Genomic DNA, 20,945 nt, shown 5'->3' on the forward strand with positions numbered 1-20,945 from the left:
CCAAATTACGAGCGATTCAAATTAACCCTTTACGAGAAATAAGATGGCGTCTCAAGGCCAGCGGGAGCCGGGGGTATTAGAAATGGATTTAGAATGTGTAGAATCCATGGTCCAGGATGAAAACCCCGTGCAGGAAATGTTGGTTGTGCAGGAACACAAACTCCCCCAACTGAACCCAGAGCCCGAAATAGGTGCGGCGGCGGCCGCGGTGTATGACACCTCCCCTCCCCCTCTCCACCAAAACCCCCCGATCCTTGCCGAATCGGCTCACCCAAGCGCACCCGACATGGCCCAGCTATGCGCCATGCTGGCGGCAATGACAGCGAGGATGGATACAAACATAAATGAAATGAAAAACGAAATAAAAGGCATGAACAAGCAAATGAACGAAGTGAAAACGAAAATGGATACAAACACGAACGAAATAAAAGGCATGAACAAGCGAATGAACGAAGTGAAAACGAAAATGGATGCAAACACAAATGAAATGAAAAACGAAATAAAAGGCATGAACGAAAATATGGAAACAAACGCACTCAAAATGAAGGAAGAAATGAAAGAGCTGCGGGGTGAGACGCAGAACATGGGCCGAAGCCTGCAGGCGGGCATGAAGGCCGTTACCAGGGAGTTTAAAATGGCGACTCCACGTGTGGGAGCGAACGAGCTGGGAGGGAGTGCAACGGCTGTCAGGCCCGCGGTGGAGGCGGGTGACAAAGTAATTCGGGAGACGTGTTGGGCGAGGGTCGTGACGGAAAAAGTGACGGTGACCGACAGGGAAAAACTAATTGGGGTGACGGAGACGTGCACGAGGGAGATAACAAGGGAAGAGACGGAAATAATAGTTGAGACAAGGGAGATAACAAGGGAAGAGGTGACTGAGTTGGCAGAGACACGGGAGATGGGAACGATAGAGGGAAGACTCCACGATGAAGACGGGGATAGAGACGCACACACACACACACGGAGGTAGTGGAGGATAATGGGGGTGAGCTCGCGGACTGGGTGGAGACCCAGTGCGAGCAGCTGGATGGACTCCTCCAGGAACGAGGGGAGCGAGTATGCCCCCTTGAGGCGAGTCACGACCAGGTGGGTTCGGTCGTGCTTTGCGAGGTCGAGGGGAGGAGTGCTGTGGACAGGTGCACGGAGAGCTTGGGGGGTATAGAGGCCCCGGAGACCCTTGTGGGGACACGAATCCCCAGTGTGGTTGTCCCGGTGTGTGTGGTGTCGAGGTGTGTGTTAACGAGTGTGGCGAAATGCGTGCTGCAACGCACGCATAGCGCGGGTGCAAGGGCGTGTGTGAGAGCGACCGGGTGGGTGACAAAGACCCCGTGTGCGGAAGCGACCCCGTGTGTGAGTGGTGTGGTGGCAAGTGTGCCGAGGAGCGTGCTTCCCAGCGCACCGTGTGTGAGTGAAACACCGCGGGTGAGTGCCCCCACGTGTGTGAGTGGTGTGGTTTGTGTGAGGGAAATGGCACGAGTGAGTGGAAGGCCGCGAGTGAGTGGAGCCACGTGTGCAAGGGTAATGGCATGTATGAGTGAACGGCCGAGTGCAAGGGAGACCGTGTGTGTGAGAGAGCGGTATGTGAGGGAGATGTCGGTGGGCATGTGTGAACATGCAGCCGCTTCTCCCGGGGTGAGTGTAATGGAATGGAGTGTGAGCGTCGTGACACGCGGGAGAGCGTGTGTCGAATGGAGACGACGACGGCGACATGTGAGGGACAAAAGCCGGGTAGCGGCTGCAGCTGTTTCGGGAACCGTGCTGGGTTCACCCAGCAGCGAGCGCGAGGTCCGTGCTGTGCAACGCACGAGGCCCCCACGTGCTCGCTTGCGAGAGTGAAGTCCCGGTCCGGAAACGAGCGCGGTGAATGTTGCCGATCCCGCGACGGACAAAGTTTAGGCAGGATTACGGATTTGGACCGGACGGGTTCTCCACGCTGGCGTGTGTGTTAAGCTCCAACGGGCAAAGCACATGTGTTCGCGTGGGGAACCCCTCGAGACGTGGGGCTTGTGTTTTTTTTATGCGCACGGTGACGTCATGGCTGCACGCGGGGTTGGAATCCGGCAGGAGGGGTATCCCTGCCGGATGGTACCGTCCAAGGAGGGACGAGATACACGTGCAGCTGCATGACGTCACGGGCAGGTGCAAAGTGCGCGAGCTGTGAGTTGCCGCGCTGGTGCTGCGCATGTGAAAAAAAAAAAAAAGCAATCCTCACTTTCGGGTGAACAGGATTCCCCAGGCAAGGGGTGGAAGACACCTTGACCAGGGCACAGGATGGAAACTAGTCAGGGGGAAGGGTTAGCATAGCTAGACCGGCTCCATGGGGCAGGGGTAAGTCCTCATGGGGCCCGTGGAATGGATTAGTTAGAGGGATTGTAGTCAGATTTAGGTTGGAAAATTGATTAATGGGATTATTTGGAGAGAGTGACAGACAGTGAATGTGTAGGGGGACGTAGCTTAGCTACGTAGTGTTAAAGGGAACGTGCTTTAGTTTAAGGGACGACGTGGGAGCACGACTTAGTTAGGGGAGGTAGTTAGAAGGATGGCAGAGTTCAGCGGTGAGTGTGTTGAAGAGTTGTTGGTGAGTGAAGTGGAAGCATGTGCTTGGTGAGTGAGTGAGGCCAGCGGGTCTGTGCGAGTGGAGCGAATGGGGAATGCATGGTGCGATGAGTGATTGGGGGGAGGAGTGACTCCCGCCCAAGGGACCCCGGGGTCAGTGTAGACTGAGTTAGGGGGTTAGTCAAATTGAAAAATGGAGGTTGTTTTGTTGTTGGTGGGAAAGTAGGCTCGAAACCCATTTGGAGGGGTGCAGGAGCCCTGTTGACGGGCTCGGAGCGTGGCTGCGAAAAGTGAGTATCGCTGAGTGGGTACCCCGGGCACCAGGCTAGTCGGCCGTGGTAGGCCAAGGGCCCATGGGGGGCCGGGATAGCGTAGTGGGCACAGGTGCGCCTGCTTGGTGCGGGGGCCCGGGGCGCCATTAGCCGCGTGGGCAGTGTTGTGGGCACGGGTGACCCTCGGAAAGGGGCCCGGGAAGCCAGCCTGCCACGTGTGCGTTTCAGGGGAGGTGCCATGGGGGGCACTCCCCGGTGTTTGGGGAGCTGGTAGGCTCGGAGGCAGTGTAGTGCCCGGGGGTGCCATAGCGGGAGATTCGGCAGAGGGTCGTGCCTGCCAAAGGGAGCCACGCGTCCCAGCCATGAAACCGTATGAGGGCACGGAAAAGAAAATTGGGGGGGCGAGGCCCGAAATTGTGAGGACACCAACACAGGCGACGGGAATCTGGGTTGTTAGAACCAATAGTTTAAGCGAGAGGCGCTTGTTGAAAGCCCCGGGGTAGTTTAACAGTTAAATGGATAGGGTAGATTAGGAAGTGTACCCCTCCGCACCATCCATCCCCTCGCTCTCGTTGTGGGCCGCTGGACCCACTTTTGGTTAGATCACTGAAGTCTGGGGAGGCCATTCTGAGGCTTCGTTGGGCCTCGACACAGGACGCTAGCTCTCCCTTATTCCCCTCTGGGAAGGGAACGTAGAGGTTGGGAGAAGGCTAGGTGACAGGATAGGTAGGCTGAACAAGGACGATAAAGGGGGTTAGGGGACGAATTATAGTGGGAGTAAGAAAAAAAATAAAAAAATAAATTAATTGGGGCTAAATTGGTTTTTGACAAATTAAGGGAGTGGGTATAGACAGTGACAGGCAAAGGCGATAGGTGGGAGGGAGACCGTAGGGTAGGTCCGCGCCCGCCTTCTGAGTGGCCAGCACCACCGCACTCACTCCACCAACCTCCACTGAATGGCAAAGGCTGGCGAGCTTCATCTGCCGGCTGTGTTGCTGCAAGGCCTGTGCCGGGCCACTTCATCGGCAGCTGTTGTTTTGCTGCAAGGCCTGTGCCGGCCTGATCGTCTGCAGCTGTTTTCTGCAAGGCCTATGCCGGCCAGTTCGTCTGCCGGCTGTGTTTGCCTGCAGCGGCCTGGTTCTGCAGGCTGTGTTTGCCTGCTGCCTTTGCCATGCCATGCCCACTGCCCCTGTTCACCAGCCCCGTTCAAGTTTGCTTTGCCCCCCCTGTTCATTTCCATGTGCGCCAGGATCGGAAAGCAACAGTTTGCAAGCTGCAAGAACTGTCCTGTTGGCAGCTACAACACGGGCCTGCAGTGGCGGCCCGTGCACCGTGTTTGCGTGCATCCATTCATCCATCCATCCATCCATCCATTCGTTGTGCTCATTGCGTGTGCCACTTGAGCTGGCACGGAGACTGCGTTTGTGCAGCCCATGCACCGTTGTGGTTCACTGCGTTCAGTTCAAAAGGGAAGGCCTTGGACTGCGTGTGAGCAGCCGGCCACGTTCCCTGTCACCTGCATTGTTTGAGTCAGAGACTGCATGCGAGCAGCCTGGCTCCTTGCTAACTGCTTTCTTTTTGCAGAGTCCATTGATCCTGGGCCATGGTTTAGTGTAAAATTTGTAAGTTAAGGTTAAGATGTACTGTAAATATGAGTGCGCCCCCGGCATGTCTGTCTTAGCGCCGGCAATTTTATTTAAGTCGTCCGTGTGAGTGAGTTTGTTTAGGTAGTTACTCAGCCCTCAGGTTATTTATTTTGGGGACACGAATACCATGAATGTCGCACTCAGGGATCCGTAGGTAAAATGTACTAGGGGAGAACAACACATGATGGCACACGAAAATTTGACGACTCGGGACGAGTCTGTAAAAAGGGGAGGGGGTAGTGTTGTGGTTGACGAAATTCGCAAACCACCATTCAGGTCCCGTAGGTGAGATATCTCTAAGTATATGTGTAGTTAGGCCCAAACCCGTTGTTTAGCGGGAATAAATGTCATTCATTCGGGCTGCGACCCTTTTAGATAGCCGTTTTTCTTTTACTATCTTTATTTTGGACCAACCGCCATTACTACCACCACAACCACCACCAACCGCATCTCGACAACCACAGCCACCTTCTCCAGAACCGCTTTCACAACATCCACCTTCTTCACAACCGCTTTCACACACCAACCACCAACCGCAACGCCGCTTCACAACAACAGCAACGCCAACAGCCACGACCTTTACCGTCACAACTCGCCCTCGCAACCATCGCATCACCGCCATTCCCGCGCCGCTTGTGGGCACCGATACTGGACTCGTACAGGGCGCGCACCGAGCAGCGGGTGCAAAAACACCAGCCTTTTCGAGAAATAGGATCAAGAATGATTCACGCCCACTTCTGTTCCATCCTATCAGCGAGCGTGGGGCGATTTGGCCCCGCCTCCAGGCGCGTCGGAGTATAATCGCTATATGCAGATTCGCGGATCAAGAATGATTCACGCCCACTTTTCCTCTGTCCAATGGGGAGCATGGCTCCGCCCCGAGCCATTCCTGATCCAAAAATCTGCATATGATTTCTCCTGTCGGACTATAAAGCACCGAGCGCGGAGCGAATCGGGGCAGTTGGACGGAGTTGAGAAGAGTGGAGAGTGGGAGAGTTGGAGAGTTGTGGCAGCGGCGAAGGCAGCAGTTGAGTTGGGAGGAGTTGAAGAGTTGAGGGGAGGAGGGAGTTGGAGAGTTGTGGCGGCGGCGGCGAGGGCAGTAGGGAGAGTGTCTGTCGGGGTCCGGGGAGGCTGGAGGGGCCAGGAATCTTTGTGGAGGTCTGCGCTCGTGTCAGAGTCGGGGAGCTGCGGAGAGGGGAGGCCGATAACGCGACCGAGGTCACAGTGGAGTCGCTCGTTGCGGGACCCAAGCCAGCCAGATATCCTCATTCCCCCGAGCATCAACAACCCCCTCCTGTTTCCCCCCCGCGCTGAGATAGTGTGAGAAGGGGGCCCCGTTCCCACCCCATTCCAGGCAGTGCCAGCGAGGCCCGCGGAGTCGGGGCGCCGCCGCCATCTTGCGGCTCATCACCAGACAGGTAGGCTCGACGCGGTCTCGGCCCCAGGCCCGTCTGCCCCCTCATCGTTGAGGGTGGCCCCTTCCTTTTTCTTTTGCTTTGAGTATATGTGTTGTCGGCGCCGTCTGTGAAGTAAAACTGTATAAGTGTTGCCGTGTGCTCGGTAGTCGGTAGTAGATCTGAATTGTGTCTCTTTTGTTGCATTTGCTTTTTGTGCAGAATTGTAGTGTTACTTTTACATTTGCTTTTTGTGCAGAATTGTAGTGTTACTTTTACATTTGCTTTTGGTGCATAATTGTATATGTGTGCTTTCCGTTTGCCGCGGAATAAATGTGCTTTATGTTGAACTGTTTTTTCCCGTTTCGCTTCGTCTTTTCTTTAATTGAATCTCCATCTTACTTCACGTAAAGAGTTGGTCGTGGGCTAAAAACGCCCGATAATTAATCGAACCGTCGAGGTTGACGATAACACCGTTCGGTTATCCCGATAGTACGGAACGGGTCGCTTAAAGTGGCCCGTGTCCGAAGTCGACCTGCGGCGAGGTGCGATCGCCCGGTCTACCCTCCGTGTGGGTACTTAGGTAGGTCGAATTTGGCGAGCAACCCTATCCCACGCGGGGGGCCAATTGGCATGATCGTGGTGAGGCCGAAAGGCCCACCCGTGACTAGTTCCCGGCGTTAGTCCGAGAGGGTCACGACGGGATTGTCCGTCCGGTGGGCGACGTGCCGCGATTCGAGTTACGTGGCCGCTCGCACGCCGGCGGGCGCGAATCCGCAACAATATAAACCAAGTCGAAAACACCAGGGGGTTGACTCAGCCTGTCATCCTTCCGAGGTTGGCAAAATGAGCACCAGTTGTACTGGGCCCGGTGTATGCCCCGGTTAGAATAGGTGTACCATATCCCTGTGTGTCGGAAGAGGCGACCAGGGTTGTGTCAGGAAGGGCATCCGGCGTAAAAACCTATGCCAAATCATTATGCGGACAACAAAACGAATTTCCATACCGGATCGGTCGAGGCCCGGGTTACCAACGACCACCACCGGTACCGGTGGTCAGCAGGGTACCAGTGGAAATTGTGCTTCTGCTGGGCGAAGGAAGAGAAGGAGACGGGGAAGGCGAGTCCAGAGGCAGTGGGAGAGAGGGAAGGGTAGAAGTGTGCAGATGAGAGTTGGAACTCTGAATGTTGGGACGATGACTGGCAAAGGGCAAGAGTTGGCTGATATGATGGAGAGAAGAAAGGTGGACATACTGTGTGTACAAGAGACCAAGTGGATGGGGAGTAAGGCTAGGAGCATTGGAGGTGGTTTCAAACTGTTCTACCATGGTGTGGATGGGAGGAGAAATGGTGTCGGGGTAATCCTGAAGGAAGATTATGTCAAGAGGGTATTGGAGGTGAGGAGAGTGTCTGACCGAGTGATGAGTGTGAAGTTGGAAATTGAAGGGGTGATGATGAATGTCATCAGTGCATATGCCCCACATATGGGGTGTGAGATGGAGTATAAAGAAGATTTCTGGAGTGAGTTAGATGAAGTGGTGGAGAGTGTATCCAAGGATGAAAGAGTGGTGATTGGAGCAGATTTCAATGGGCATGTTGGGGAAGGGAATAAAGAGGATGAGGAGGTGATGGTTAGGTACGGTCTCAACAAGAGAAATGTGGAAGGGCAAATGGTGGTAGAGTTTGCAAAAAGAATGGAAATGGCAGTGGTAAATACGTATTTCAAGAAGAAGGAGGAACACAGGGTGGCATACAAGAGTGGAGGAAAGTGCACACAGGTGGATTACATCTTAAGCAGGAGATGCAACCTGAAAGAGATTAGTGACTGCAAGGTGGTGGCAGGGGAGAGTGTAGCTCGAAAGCATCGATTGGTGGTCTGTAGGATGACTTTAGAGGTGAGGTTGAGGAAGAGAGTGAGGGCTGAACCAAGGACCAGATGGTGGAAGCTGAAGGAGGAAGACTGTTGCGTGAAATTTAGGGAGGAGGTGAGACAGGCGTTGGATGGTGGTAAAGATGGGTGGGATGATTGGGCAACGACAGCAGAAGTTGTGAGGGAGATAGCTGGGAAGGTACTTGGTGTGACATCTGGACAGAGAAAGGAAGATAAGGAGACTTGGTGGTGGAATGAGGAAGTACAGGAAAGTATAAGGAAGAAGGGGTTGGCGAAAAAGAAGTGGGATAGTCAGAGAGATGAAGAAAGTAGGCAGGAGTACAAGGAGTGGTGGCGAAAGGCAAAAGAGAGGTGGCAAAGGCCAAGGAAAAGGCATATGACGAGCTGTATGAGAAGTTGGATACAAAAGAAGGGTAAAAGGATTTATACCGATTGGCAAGACAGAGGGACCGAGCTGGGAAGGATGTGCTGCAGGTTAGGGTGATAAAGGACGCAAATGGGAATGTGCTGACGAGTGAGGAGAGTGTGTTGAGAAGGTGGATGGAGTATTTTGAGGAGCTGGTGAATGAAGAAAATGAGAGAGAGAAGGTTGGAAGAGGTGGAGATAGTGAATCTGGAAGTGGGGTGGATCAGTAAGGATGAAGTGAGGACTGCTATCAAGAAGATGAAAAGTGGAAAGGCGGTTGGCCCAGATGGTATACCAGTGGAGGCATGGAAGTGCTGAGGAGAGATGGCAGTGGGGTTGTTAACCAGATTGTTTAATAAAGTCTTGGAAAGTGAGAGGATGCCGGAGGAGTGGAGATTAAGTGTACTGGTTCCGATTTTCAAGAATAAGGGTGATGTGCAGAGCCGTGGAAATTACAGAGGGATAAAGTTGTTAAGCCACACCATGAAGTTGTGGGAAAGAGTAGTGGAAGCTCGGTTGAGAGGAGAGGTGACGATCTGTGAGCAGCAATATGGGTTTATGCCTGGAAAGAGCACCACTGATGCGATGTTTGCTTTGAGAATGTTGATGGAGAAGTATAGGGAAGGCCAGAAGGAGTTACATTGTGTGTTTGTGGATTTAGAGAAAGCTTATGATAGGGTGCCAAGAGAGGAGTTGTGGCATTGTATGAGGAAGTCGGGAGTGGTGGAGAAGTATGTGAGGATCGTGCAGGATATTATGCGGACAGTGTGACAGCGGTGAGGTGTGCGGTAGGAATGACGGACCGGTTTAAGGTTAAAGTGGGATTGCACCAAGGATCGACTCTGAGCCCTTTCCTGTTTGCAATGGTGATGGACAGGTTGACGGACGAGATCAGACTGGAGTCCCCATGGACTATGATGTTCGCGGATGACATCATGATCTGTAGGGAGAGTAGGGAGCAGGCTGAGGCGAGCCTCGAGAGGTGGAGGTACGCACTGGAGAGAAGGGGAATGATAGTCAGTCGGAGTAAGACGGAGTCCATGTGCTTAAATGAGAGGGAGGGTGGTGGTATGGTGCAGTTGCAAGAAGTTGAAGTGGGGAAGGTGGATGGGTTTAAATACTTGGGATCAACTGTCCAAAGTAACGGAGAGTGTGGGAGAGAAGTGAAAAAGAGAGTGCAGGCAGGATGGAGTGTGTGGAGAATATTTGCAGGAGTGATTTGTGACAGAAGGGTAGCTGCAAGAGTGAAGGGGAAAGTATATAAGACGGTAGTGAGACCAGCTATGTTGTATGGTTTGGAGGCGGTGGCACTAACAAAAAGACAGGAAGCGGAGCTGGAGGTGGCAGAGTTAAAGATGCTGCGATTCTCGTTGGGAGTGATGAGGATGGACAGGATAAGAAATGAGTATATTGCAGGGACAGCACAGGTAGGACGGTTTGGAGACAAAGTGAGAGAGGCGAGATTGAGATGGTTTGGACATGTGCACAGGAGGGAAGCGGAGTATATCGGGAGAAGGATGTTGAAGATGGAGCCGCCAGGCAGGAGGAGAAGAGGAAGGCCAAAGAAGAGGTTCATGGATACGGTGAGGGCGGACATGTGGGTGGTTGGAGTGTCATTGGAAGATGTGGAGGATAGAGCGAAATGGAGACGGTTGATCCGCTGTGGCGACTCCTAATGGGAGCAAGCAAGAAGAAGAAGAAGAAGAAGAAGAAGAAGAAGAAGAAGAAGAAGAAGAAGAAGAAGAAGAAGAAGAAGAAGAAGAAGAAGAAGAAGAAGAACAAGAAGAAGAAGAAGAAGAAGAAGAAGAAGAAGAAGAAGAAAAAGAAGAAGAAGAAGAAGAAGAAGAAGAACAAGAAGAAGAAGTAGAAGAAGAAGTAGAAGAAGAAGAAGAAGAAGAAGCCCAGTTCAATAGTTTAACTCATCATCTCCCAGTTCAATAGTATATATATATATATATATATATATATATACACATACACACACACACATATATATATATACACACACACACATCACACACATATATACATATATATATATATATATATATATATATATATATATATATATATATATACACATATACATATATACATATATATATATATATACACATACATACATACATATAGATATATATATATATATATATATATATATATATATATATATACATATATATATACATACATATATATATATATATATATATATATATATATATATATATATATATATATATATATATATATATATATACACTCCCTCCATTAAAATAAAAAACAAGCAAAGCATCAATGAAGAAAGCACCTCACAACCCTGCCACATGACGAGTTCTTGAGGACACGCATGATGCAAGCGGATTGTCCACTGTACGGTGTGATCACAGCCACAGAGCGCACTCCATGCTGCAGCAAATATTCAGCTATGTAGATAGCCAACTGTGCCTCAACTGGGTTCTTGAGAGAGTTTTCATTACTAAGTAATTGGGGGGAGAGGGGTGGAGGGAAGAATAATATTAAACAAGTACATTAATTGAAGTATAAAGTCAGAATGAACAGTGAAGATAATCAATGTTGAAAAAAACATACAAGTAACAAAAACATTTTCAACTAGAACAACACTTTTTGACGGTGTGACATCGACAGATATGCCTCCATCCACATTATTACATCATTGTACATACTTGTACCAAGTTTGATTTAAATCCCTGAAAATCAGATTAAAAAACTAAACAATTCTGGCTGTCAGACAATGCGTCTGATCAGGTTGAAATTTTAAAAATATCTTCCCCATCACTACCAGATCATAAATTTTAAGTTTCACGTCAATCGATGAAATAGTTCAAGAGAAATAATTTTTAAAATATTTTCATTCAATTAAATATGGCTGCCAGAACATGTGACCTATCAATTAATTATTTGTGAACACCCTGGTATCCCCCAAGGCTTGGGGAACATGTGTGAAGTTTCCCCTTGATCTGAACATCCGTTCTGGAGATGACATTTTTCAAAGTTTATTCTTTGAAAAATCATAGCTGCCAAACCATGTGACCGACAACATCAAAGGTGAAGAACTTTTTGTCCCTCAGGGACAGGAGATCGATCATGACTGCAAAGATTCACCTCGATATGTTCAGCTGTTTGGGAGAATAACATTTTTGAAGGCTTTTATGTTAAAAAACAAAAAAAGGCTTCCGAACCACGTGACCAATGACATCGTCAAACCCCCACACCCCCCATACAATTTAGCCCAAGATGACCCTCAACATTTTTCATACTGATCAGATAATGTGTTTGATGTAGGCAATCATGAGACAACCACCTATGATATCATCAAAAAAAAATTCAAACTTCTTTCTCATGGGGAGTACTTGACACGTGCCAAGTTTCAATTTTTTTCCATGGAGCGGTTTCGGAGATACAGAGGTCCAAAGATTTTCATTTTTTCCAACATGGCTCCCACACCATGCGACGTATGACACCAAGATTATTATATTAATATGCTAAGCCATATTTTGTGAACGTATCTCCTCCGAAACTGCCGGACGGATTGTCACCACTTTCGGCATGCGGTTGCTCTGTGGTCTAATGTACAGAATAGGCTATGTGAGATCGCGCCAGACGGACAGGTTCGGGAATTTTTGGCGATTTTCTAATTTTTACATTCGTTTGCATGGCGACGTGTGACGTCACCGCTGAGAGGCGTAATGACGTCATCGGTCATTCGCTGACGTCAGTACGTCTGTCGTCGACAGACCGTCACCGCTGAGAGGCATAATGCCACTCCTAGAAAACAGCGTCTGCCATGTAAAACCCTCTTCTGCACACGCTGACTACCTCAGAAGGTGCATTTGACACAAAAAATGGAACAAGAAACATTGTATGTGAAGAAATTCTATAAATCACATTGTGAACACTGGATATATTGACGTCCTAATGAACCCTCACTTCAGAAACTTCGCGCAGAGCGTGGCTTTGGCGAGTTATCATGAAAACATGCTACATGAGTAGTTTCACTTCTGGTGAAAATTTTGTGTCAATCAGTGAAGCGGTTGCAGAGAAAACAGAAAATCAGAATGGACGGAGAGATGCACATATGTACGGACGGACAACCTGAAAACATAATGCCACCGGCGACTTCGTCTGCGGAAGCATAAAAATTCCATGCAGTAAAAATGAAATTCTCCTGCATGTCAACACATTTCTGAAAAAAATAAAGAAACCAGGAATCAAAACATTTTAAACAAGTATAAAAAACATAAAATGTCATAGCCACCACTGTTTTAGTAATTTTGCTGTGTGGAGTTAAAGGGCTAGCCCATATTTATGTACAACTAAAATGGCTGACAGTCAACCAGTCTGCCATCTTTATCACATCGCAAAATAAAATGAGAGGCACGTGTATGCCATCATGTAATGTGCTAGTGCCAAGTTTGAATAAAATCGGAACATGCATGTCTGAGAAATGGTTTGGGACACATAAAAGTAAGAAAATGGCCAACAGTCGGCAATCTTGAATCTGATCTCGAAAAAAAATGACGTGCATATGTAAGACATCATTCATTATCTGTGTGCGAAGTTTGAACAACATTGGTAAATGCTTGTCCGAGAAATGGTTGAGGATGTGTTCAACATCAGGTATTTTATTTTTTAACAACTAAAATGGCTGCCAGTTGACCATCTTGGATCTGATGTCAAAAAAAAGGGATGTGCATCGGTAAATGCATATCCGAGAAATGGTTGAGGATGTGTTCAACATGGTTCATTAATTGTTTTACAACTAAAATGTCCGCCAGTCTACCAGTCGGGCATCTTGGATCTGATCTCGAAAAAAAAAATTAACGTGCACATGTAAATCGTCATTCTTTATCTGTGTGCCAGGTTTGAACTGTTATGATGATATGCTAGGTGGTCATATTTTGAACCATTAGTTGTGTGTTAATCAGCTGTCAGGATTCAAACCTTGCTTGTAATTGTGTATTATTCAAACCTTGCTTTAAAATGTTGCTTTAAATGTTCCATGCTACCAATGTTCCATAGCACCCACTGTTTTTGGACAGCGCCCAACTGTTTCTTGGAAACTAAGCCCTTATCACCCTTCCTGTTGTTCTGTGGTAGTGTGCCCTTAGTGCGACCTTGGAGGGAACTGTGGAACTGTTCCTTCAGTGTATGCTGCCCACACATTCCTATTCTTAGTGATCACTAGAGTTTTGCCTTTGTTATCAGCAGGTGCTAGTGAAGGCGTGTAGGAAGCTTGGAAAGTTGTTAGTTTGCAAAACTTGCATATCTGAGAGTTGTGTAGGCGGCTTGGAAACTGGTGGGTTGCATATCTGAGAATTGACCGGTTCAACTTCCTCTAGGGCCCCTAGGGAGGGGGGAAAGAAGCCCACTGCCACATTTATTTCTTTATTTCTTTATCCCTTAGCACACACCTTTAGTCCACACCCAGTTCTGCTTTTGTGTGATTATATATATATGATGATTTTGGAGCATATTCTCAATGTGATTTGGGGGAGCCTGACTGAAGGGTCACTGAGTCACATTCCGCATGCGTGTGGTCTTCGGAAATAAAACGTGTAATTTGAGGATCCTCATCTGACTCTGTCATCTTACTCGGCCGGGTAGAGAGTCATAACAATTGGCGACGAGGATGGGATTCGACTGATGCTGGCGGTGTGGACGGTGGGACTCCACTTGGTGTACAGCGATCGCAAGGGATCAGCTAAAAGGTACGTGACGATCGCACGTAGGGCACCTAAAATAGGGAGCCCCAGTTAGGCGAGCGCAGTACACTTGGTGGGTTGCGCCCTGCCGGACGCAGCTCCAGGATCTGCTCGAATCAATAACTGTAACGGTAAACACATATGAGGTGATTCGAATGCGGTTTGTCTGAAGAGCACAAAGGGGGAGGGCTGGCAGGCAGTGTTTGCAGAACCGGGAAGGGTCGAGGATAAAGGTATCCGTGTGAAATAAGGAGGGAACAGGTTGGAATCCTGTACCATAGAGAGGGAAGGTTAGAGGCCTTCATTGGGTTTTGAGGCTATTAGGCGGCTGATTGAAAGGGATTTCGGTCCCGACGTAAAAGGAGAAACGATTTACAGCTATTAGGCGGTTGATAAGATAAGAACAAAAGATGGGGAATAAATCTTCAAAGAACGAGAAGATACCAAAAGGAACAACATTGAAAGTTATCAGTGACAAATATGGAATCGATAACGTAAAGGGAATACAGGACTGGGTGAAGTGGACCGCGGGGAGAAAAGATCCCTTTCTGCTGACTGGATCCTTAAATCCAAAGATATTGAACACAGTGAGTAATGCGCTGATAGAGGGCAAAGCAGAAGGCCCGAAACAAAGTGGACCACACTGGAAAGCATTGGCCGCGTGGCTAATGGAGTCGCAAGTCGAGACAGAGCATAGGCGACTCAGACTAGAAGGGACTGTGAACCAACGAAAAATACAAGACGAGGAACGACAAGGGAGACTAAAGCAGGCGCTAGACCAGCGAACGGAAGTTAAGACACAGGGAGAGGACAAACAGAAGGAACTAGACCATGTGTTAGCGCAGCTGACGGAGGTCAAGATACAGAGTGAGGAGAGACAGGAGAAGTTGAAGCAGGCATTAGCACAGATAGCAGAAATCAACGACGACGTGAACCGAAAGACGGCAACCCGACTTGGGACGACAAAAGGAATTTACCCCGTCTTAGAAGGGGACGGAGCAAGAGGAGGGACCGACATTCACCAGTTCCCCATGATGCAAGCAGCAGGGGGAGGTTGGGTTTGGAGATCATGGACCCCACAAGACATTAGGGGAGTAAAAGCTAGCATGGAAGAATGCATAAAGAAAAACCCAAGAAGGGCAATTCAGATATTACACGACCAGATAAAAATGCAGGGGGCAACCAGGACAGACATAGGGTTTATCTGCACTGCTGTACTGCCCAGCGCGGTTTGGAGCCAGCGTGCGGCAGCCTGGGGTGTCAAAATGGAAGGAGAGGAAGATACCACCTTAAACCGATATTACCCAGAGGGAGCCGACCGAGAAGCACAGGCAGTGTACAGGGGGAGAGTACAAGCCCTGATGGAAGAACTTGCGGCGGAGATGGCCCCAAGGGTAATGGATTGGCAGGCAATACAGGATGTCACACAGAATCCCAAGGAATCACCTGGGGAGTACAAGGCACGACTGTATGAGCAGATCGAACTGCACTCGGGATTTAATAACATCGCACAGACGCCCCTCCATTTCCTGAACACTATGTTTGTAGATGGACTGTGTGATGAAGTAAGGCGAGAGGTGAAGGCGGACATGCCAGGGTGGAAAACGGCTGAAGTAGATGCCGTGTTTGAAAGGGCGAGACAGGCTTGGCAGACTCTAAGAGAAGAGGAACGGAGAGGAAAGAAAGATACCAAAGCTCTAGTTGCAAGAAACCTCGAATTGAAAAGCCGTAAATACGAAGAGAGGGAAGGCAGGCCTCGCTGGGAAAATCCAGATTGGGAACCCCGGTATGAAGCCGAACGGGACCAGCGGAGACCTTGGAACCGAGAGAAGGAGCCGCAAAAACAGGGAGAATGCTTTAACTGCGGCCAATCCGGGCACTGGTTTTGGGACTGCAAGGCACCGCCTAAACAACGAGGCTGGGGCTCGCGGCCACCACAACAGCAAGAGAGACCAACGGCACCCCCTAGAGAATATGAGAGGCGAAGGGGACAGCAGGAAGAAACTATTGACATGAGGACACCGTGGTGGCTCCGCAAAGGGAAACGCGGAACGTAAGGGAATTGACCACGACCTTAAACGTAGAGGGGAGACAAGTAACATTCCTGGTAGATACAGGGGCCACCCGGTCAACACTAAAGCAAGGAGAGATAAAGAACCTGCCACTCTCAGGCGAGTCAGTGAGTGTGGTGGGGGTTTCGGGACGGAGAGAGGATATCCCGATTTCGGACAAATTACGAATTGAAGTAGGTCCCCTGCGGGGAGAACATGCATTTTTGGTAGCCAAACACACCCCGATGAATTTGTTAGGAAGAGATTTGTTGTGCAGAATGGGATGTACCATAACATGCAAGCAAGACGGAGTCTTCATAGATGCTCCGCTGGCATTGCAAGAAGAAGTAATGACCCTCATGATGACCGAACTCGGACCGGTAGTCTATTGGTTGCGGATTGTGTCACAAGAGGGGAGAGATAAGCTGACTAGGGATTGGGAAAGTGCGAAAAGATTGCGGGACGTAGAGGAATGGTTGCGTAGCAATGATATTGAATTGAAAGAAGTGGAACTGCCTTTGCACTGTACGGTCTATTATGACGAAACAGGGCAGGATTTTGATTACTCGGATAGAGTACATGAAGAGTACGCTACCACACGCACTTTAATGACAACCACTTTGTGGATCGGAAAAGAGGGAGCGGCAATGGAGGTGGAACTAACCGCCAGGGAACGTGAGCTAATGAAGCACAGAGAAGGACTTACCCCGCACGTCTCAATGGCGGTCAGTAAAGGTCATAGTGCCGAAGAACTGGGAAGAATGCTGACCAGGTTGAGATGTGCCTCGGAACCACCAGGAAGGGATAGTGAAACCCAGAGTACTTTACAGGCCAGTCGACGGGGGGATGGATGGAAGGTACGCTTACCTGATCAGATTTTGTCATGTATGCTAGAAAGACATGAGATGAACAGCGAAAGGCCCCGCCGCCAGGCCAACAGGGAAACGAGAACGGAGGAAAGACTACAGGAAGTACCTGTTGAATTATGGACACGACATCCGAATGATGTGGGCAGAGTGCTAGCCGCAACGCCCGTGTCTATCCAGATAAAGGAGGGGATACCCCTGCCTCGAGTGGCTCAATACCCATTGCGCAAAGAGGCAATAGAAGGGATCGCTCCGGTGATAGCATCATTACGCGACCAAGGGGTGATAATACCTACTAAGAGCCAATGTAACACACCAATCCTGCCGGTGGAGAAGCCCGGAGGAAACAAATGGAGGTTCGTACAAGATCTGCGGGCAGTGAATAAGTGTGTGAAAGCGTCCTTTCCCGTGGTGCCACACCCGGTTACGATACTGTCAAGGGTGCCGTCCACTGCGACGCACTTTTCCGTGGTAGATTTGTGCTCGGCGTTCTTTAGCATACCGCTAGCCAAAGAGTCGCAACACTTGTTTGCCTTCAGCTACGACGGACAACAATACACCTGGACTGTACTTCCGCAGGGGTTCTGCGATAGTCCAACGCTCTTCTTGCAGGCTCTGAAGGAGGACCTGGAGGACATAGAGCTCCCGGAAGGATCAGTCATGATACAATATGTGGACGACCTGTTGGTGTGCTCGGACAATCAAACGAAATGTGAAACGGACACTGTAGCGCTGTTAACAGCTCTCGCCCGAAAGGGCCACAAAGTCAGCAAAGACAAATTGCAGTTTTCGCAGCCAAGAGTGACGTATTTGGGACATATACTGGAGCAGGAGCAGAGAAGCCTCGGAGCTGAACGGATGGAGACAATCCTAGAGCACCCAAAACCCTCAACATTGCGACAATTACGGCGGTTCCTCGGGATGACGGGGTACTGCCGGCAGTGGATCCCTGATTACGCAGTTCGGGCGCGATCACTGTACGACATGGTAAAGGAGGCAGAGGGGGATAAGATCTCCTGGACGAATGGTGCGAACAAAGACTTTGAAACATTGAAGCAGGCCTTATCAAAAGCACCAGCATTGGGGCTACCGAACTATGATCTTCCCTTCACCCTATTCGTCCACGAAAGAGGAGGGTTCGCCCAAGCGGTGCTGACGCAAGAACACGGAGGAAAGAATAGGCCGATTGCGTACTACAGTAGTCATTTGGACCCGGTCGCCGCCGCCTATCCTGGGTGCTTACGGGCAGTAGCAGCAACGCAATACGCAGTAACCGCAACAGCGACGCTGGTTTTGGGTTCTCCGCTGACCGTGAAGGTGCCGCATGATGTGGCGGCGCTGATACGGCAAAACAAGACACAACATATATCCGCGGCACGAGCAGTTCAACATGATTTGGTGCTGTTGCAGGCAACTAATATAACGATCGAAAAATGTTTGCCACTGAACCCAGCCTCCCTAATGCCAATGGGCGATGAGGGAGAGGCGCATGTGTGCGAACGAGTGCTGGTGGAAGAGACAAAGGCCAGGCGTGACCTACAGGAAGCCCCGATCGAGAATGCAGAATTGGAACTGTTCGTGGATGGAGCGGCGAGGAAGAACCGATGGGGAAAACCATCGCTAGCTTTGCAGTATGCACCGCAAGCGCCACCTTGAGGAAACAATTGTTACCAAAGGGATTTTCAGCCCAACAAGCTGAGCTGGAAGCGTTGATAAGCGGGTGTGAGCTGGGTGCGGGTAAGACATTGAACATATACACAGATTCTAGGTATGCCTGGGGCATCTTACATGACTCCGCTGCCATTTGGGCCTTGCGTGGCTTTAAGACGTCCTCCGGGAAGGTTATCCGACACGGGGACCTGATCAAACGACTAATACGAGCAGCACAAGGGCCGCAGCAGATTGCAGTGATTAAATGCAAAGCTCACACAGGAGGGACAGATGAAGTGTCAAAAGGCAATGAAAGAGCAGATTTAGCGGCAAAAGCAGTGCTCGATGAGGAGGAGGCGAACTCACAACCAACGACCGAACTTTACGTGGAGCAAATGGTAGACGGTCCACAAACGCAAGAACAGCTGAAGGACCTGCAGGTCTCCGCAACTATGGAAGAACAGGAATCATGGAGGGTGAAGGAGGGTGCAAAGCAAAACACACATGGAGTATGGGTGGATGAGCGAAATAGACCATTTGTACCCCGGATATTGCTACCGTGGCTAGCCCTCACTGCACATGCGCAGGGACATATGGGAATAAAAGGAGTGACGGAAATTATTCGTCAAACCTGGAATGCCCCAGGTGTAACAACAGCAGCAACAGAGGTGGTTAGCAATTGTGCGACCTGTGGTAGACATAACAGGAAGCATGCCGCCAAGAAACGGGGAGCACACCCACCCCCGTCTGGACCGTTTCAACACCTTCAGATGGATTTTATAAAAATGCCGGCATACAAACATCACCAATATGTGCTGGTAATCGTGGATATGTTTTCTAAGTGGGTAGAGGCCTTTGCCACGACCAATCAGGAAGCTGATACAGTGGCCAAACTACTTTTACAGGAAGTAATTCCGCGATTTGGGATTCCAACACGACTACCCTCGGACCAAGGAGGGTCTTTCACGGCAAAAGTGATGGCAAAGGTGGCCGAAGGCTTGGGTATTAACCAGAAACTACACTGTCCGTACCACCCTCAGTCAGCAGGGGCGGTAGAAAGAGAGAACCAAACCCTAAAGCAGACGCTTTCCAAGCTCTGCGAGGGCCAGTCAATGCCCTGGCCAGACGTGCTGCCGATAGCGCTCATGAAAATGCGGGCAACAAATAATGCCACAAGGGGGCTCTCGCCCCACGAAATAATAACGGGACGTCCTATGCAGTTACCGGCCTCGGCTCCGCCAGATATGGGAGATTGGGATTTGGCATGTATGACTGACGGAATGATGAACTATTGCAGAACACTCACTGCTACCATTAGGACTTTTCACTCACAGGTACAAGAAGCATTGCCGATACCTGCTGGAGACCCGTTACATGATTTCCAACCTGCTGAACGAGTTTGGGTGAAAGAGTTCCTGCAGAAAGACGCCCTGCAACCCAAGTGGACCGGACCCTACACTGTACTTTTGACCACGCTCTCGGCCGTCAGTGAGGGGTAAGAGTGCATGGATAAACCACTCACACTGTAAACGAGCACCCAAAGAGGCCGCCGAAACTAGGGAACCGGAAGAGGTAACCCCAGCAGAGGCTCCGGCAGTGTCCGATTCAGTCTTTTACCGGGATAGTGAAGACGACGACGAGGGGGAAGACGTGATATCTCTACAGAGACCCCCTCCACCGCCACCAAACCAAGACGGAGCTGGCCCTGCAGGACAGGGTGAGATAGTACAGGGAGACCCACTGCAGGCAGAGCCAGGCGCCCCGCTGGACCCGGGACCTGAAAACGTAGACAACAGGGATCCTGGAAGACCAGCGCTAGAACCAAACGCCCCGCCAGACGCGGAGCCGGAACCTGGGCCGGACACCCTGCCAAACGTGGAACAGGCAGGTTTAGACGACAACATTGTAATACAGGAAACAGCGACAGGACCTTTGACGACACAACATGCAACTCCTGGTGTTAACGCTGCTCCTGTGCGAGGGCGGCCTGTCACTAGACAACAAACCGACAGCCTTAGACCCCGAGAACCATACACGCCTCCTACACCTCGACCACGAAAGGGGAAACGGGAGTGAGTTAACAACTTCTTTACAGCGAAGCAGGAGAGAAGTACCGAGAGAGGCGACAGCAAGTAAATATGCAAATTTTGGGACAACCCATAACAAGGAGTTAGACACCGTAAGAGTCTTTTCAGTTAACCGCACCCAATCTTTTTCGTCAATGATTCCACACCCAATAGACATAAAGGCACCGCTGCTCCGACCTCAACAACTCATAGAAATACCCTGCATCCTAGCAGATGGGTCTAGTGACCTGGTAGAACGACACAAGGAACTTAAGGCCATCATATGGTACTACGAGATTGCGGGGCGGGATCTCTTGGTAGCTCGACAAGTAAAGAAACAGAGAGGGCAAAAGGGATCCTACAACAGACAAGGATATGAATGGGGCCAGCATGCAAGTCTGATAACTAGAATTCCACAAGTAC

The 20,945-nt window shown here is 49.9% G+C and overlaps 1 protein-coding gene across 6 annotated transcripts in view; it reads right to left on the reverse strand.

The window, feature by feature from the left end:
* LOC147035510 (helicase senataxin-like) overlaps positions 1-20,945 on the reverse strand; it is a 442,380-nt gene that overhangs the window by 71,619 nt on the left and 349,816 nt on the right. For 5 of the 6 annotated variants that reach the window (XR_015062693.1, XM_085899538.1, XM_085899524.1 and 2 more), the window contains one exon: positions 10,475-10,642. The exons of the other annotated variant lie outside the window; for it this stretch is intronic. Coding sequence is in view for 4 of the 5 variants with exons in the window: in XM_085899538.1 (XP_085755664.1) it covers positions 10,475-10,642 (168 nt within the window). In the remaining variant the exon portion in view is untranslated. The remainder of the gene's footprint in view (positions 1-10,474; positions 10,643-20,945) is intronic. 6 annotated transcript variants of the gene reach the window in all.

This window comes from Eptatretus burgeri, chromosome 1 (assembly GCF_056783735.1).
Source record: "Eptatretus burgeri isolate ZD-2024b chromosome 1, Ebu_testis_v1, whole genome shotgun sequence".
NCBI classification, from domain to species: Eukaryota; Metazoa; Chordata; class Myxini; order Myxiniformes; family Myxinidae; genus Eptatretus; species Eptatretus burgeri.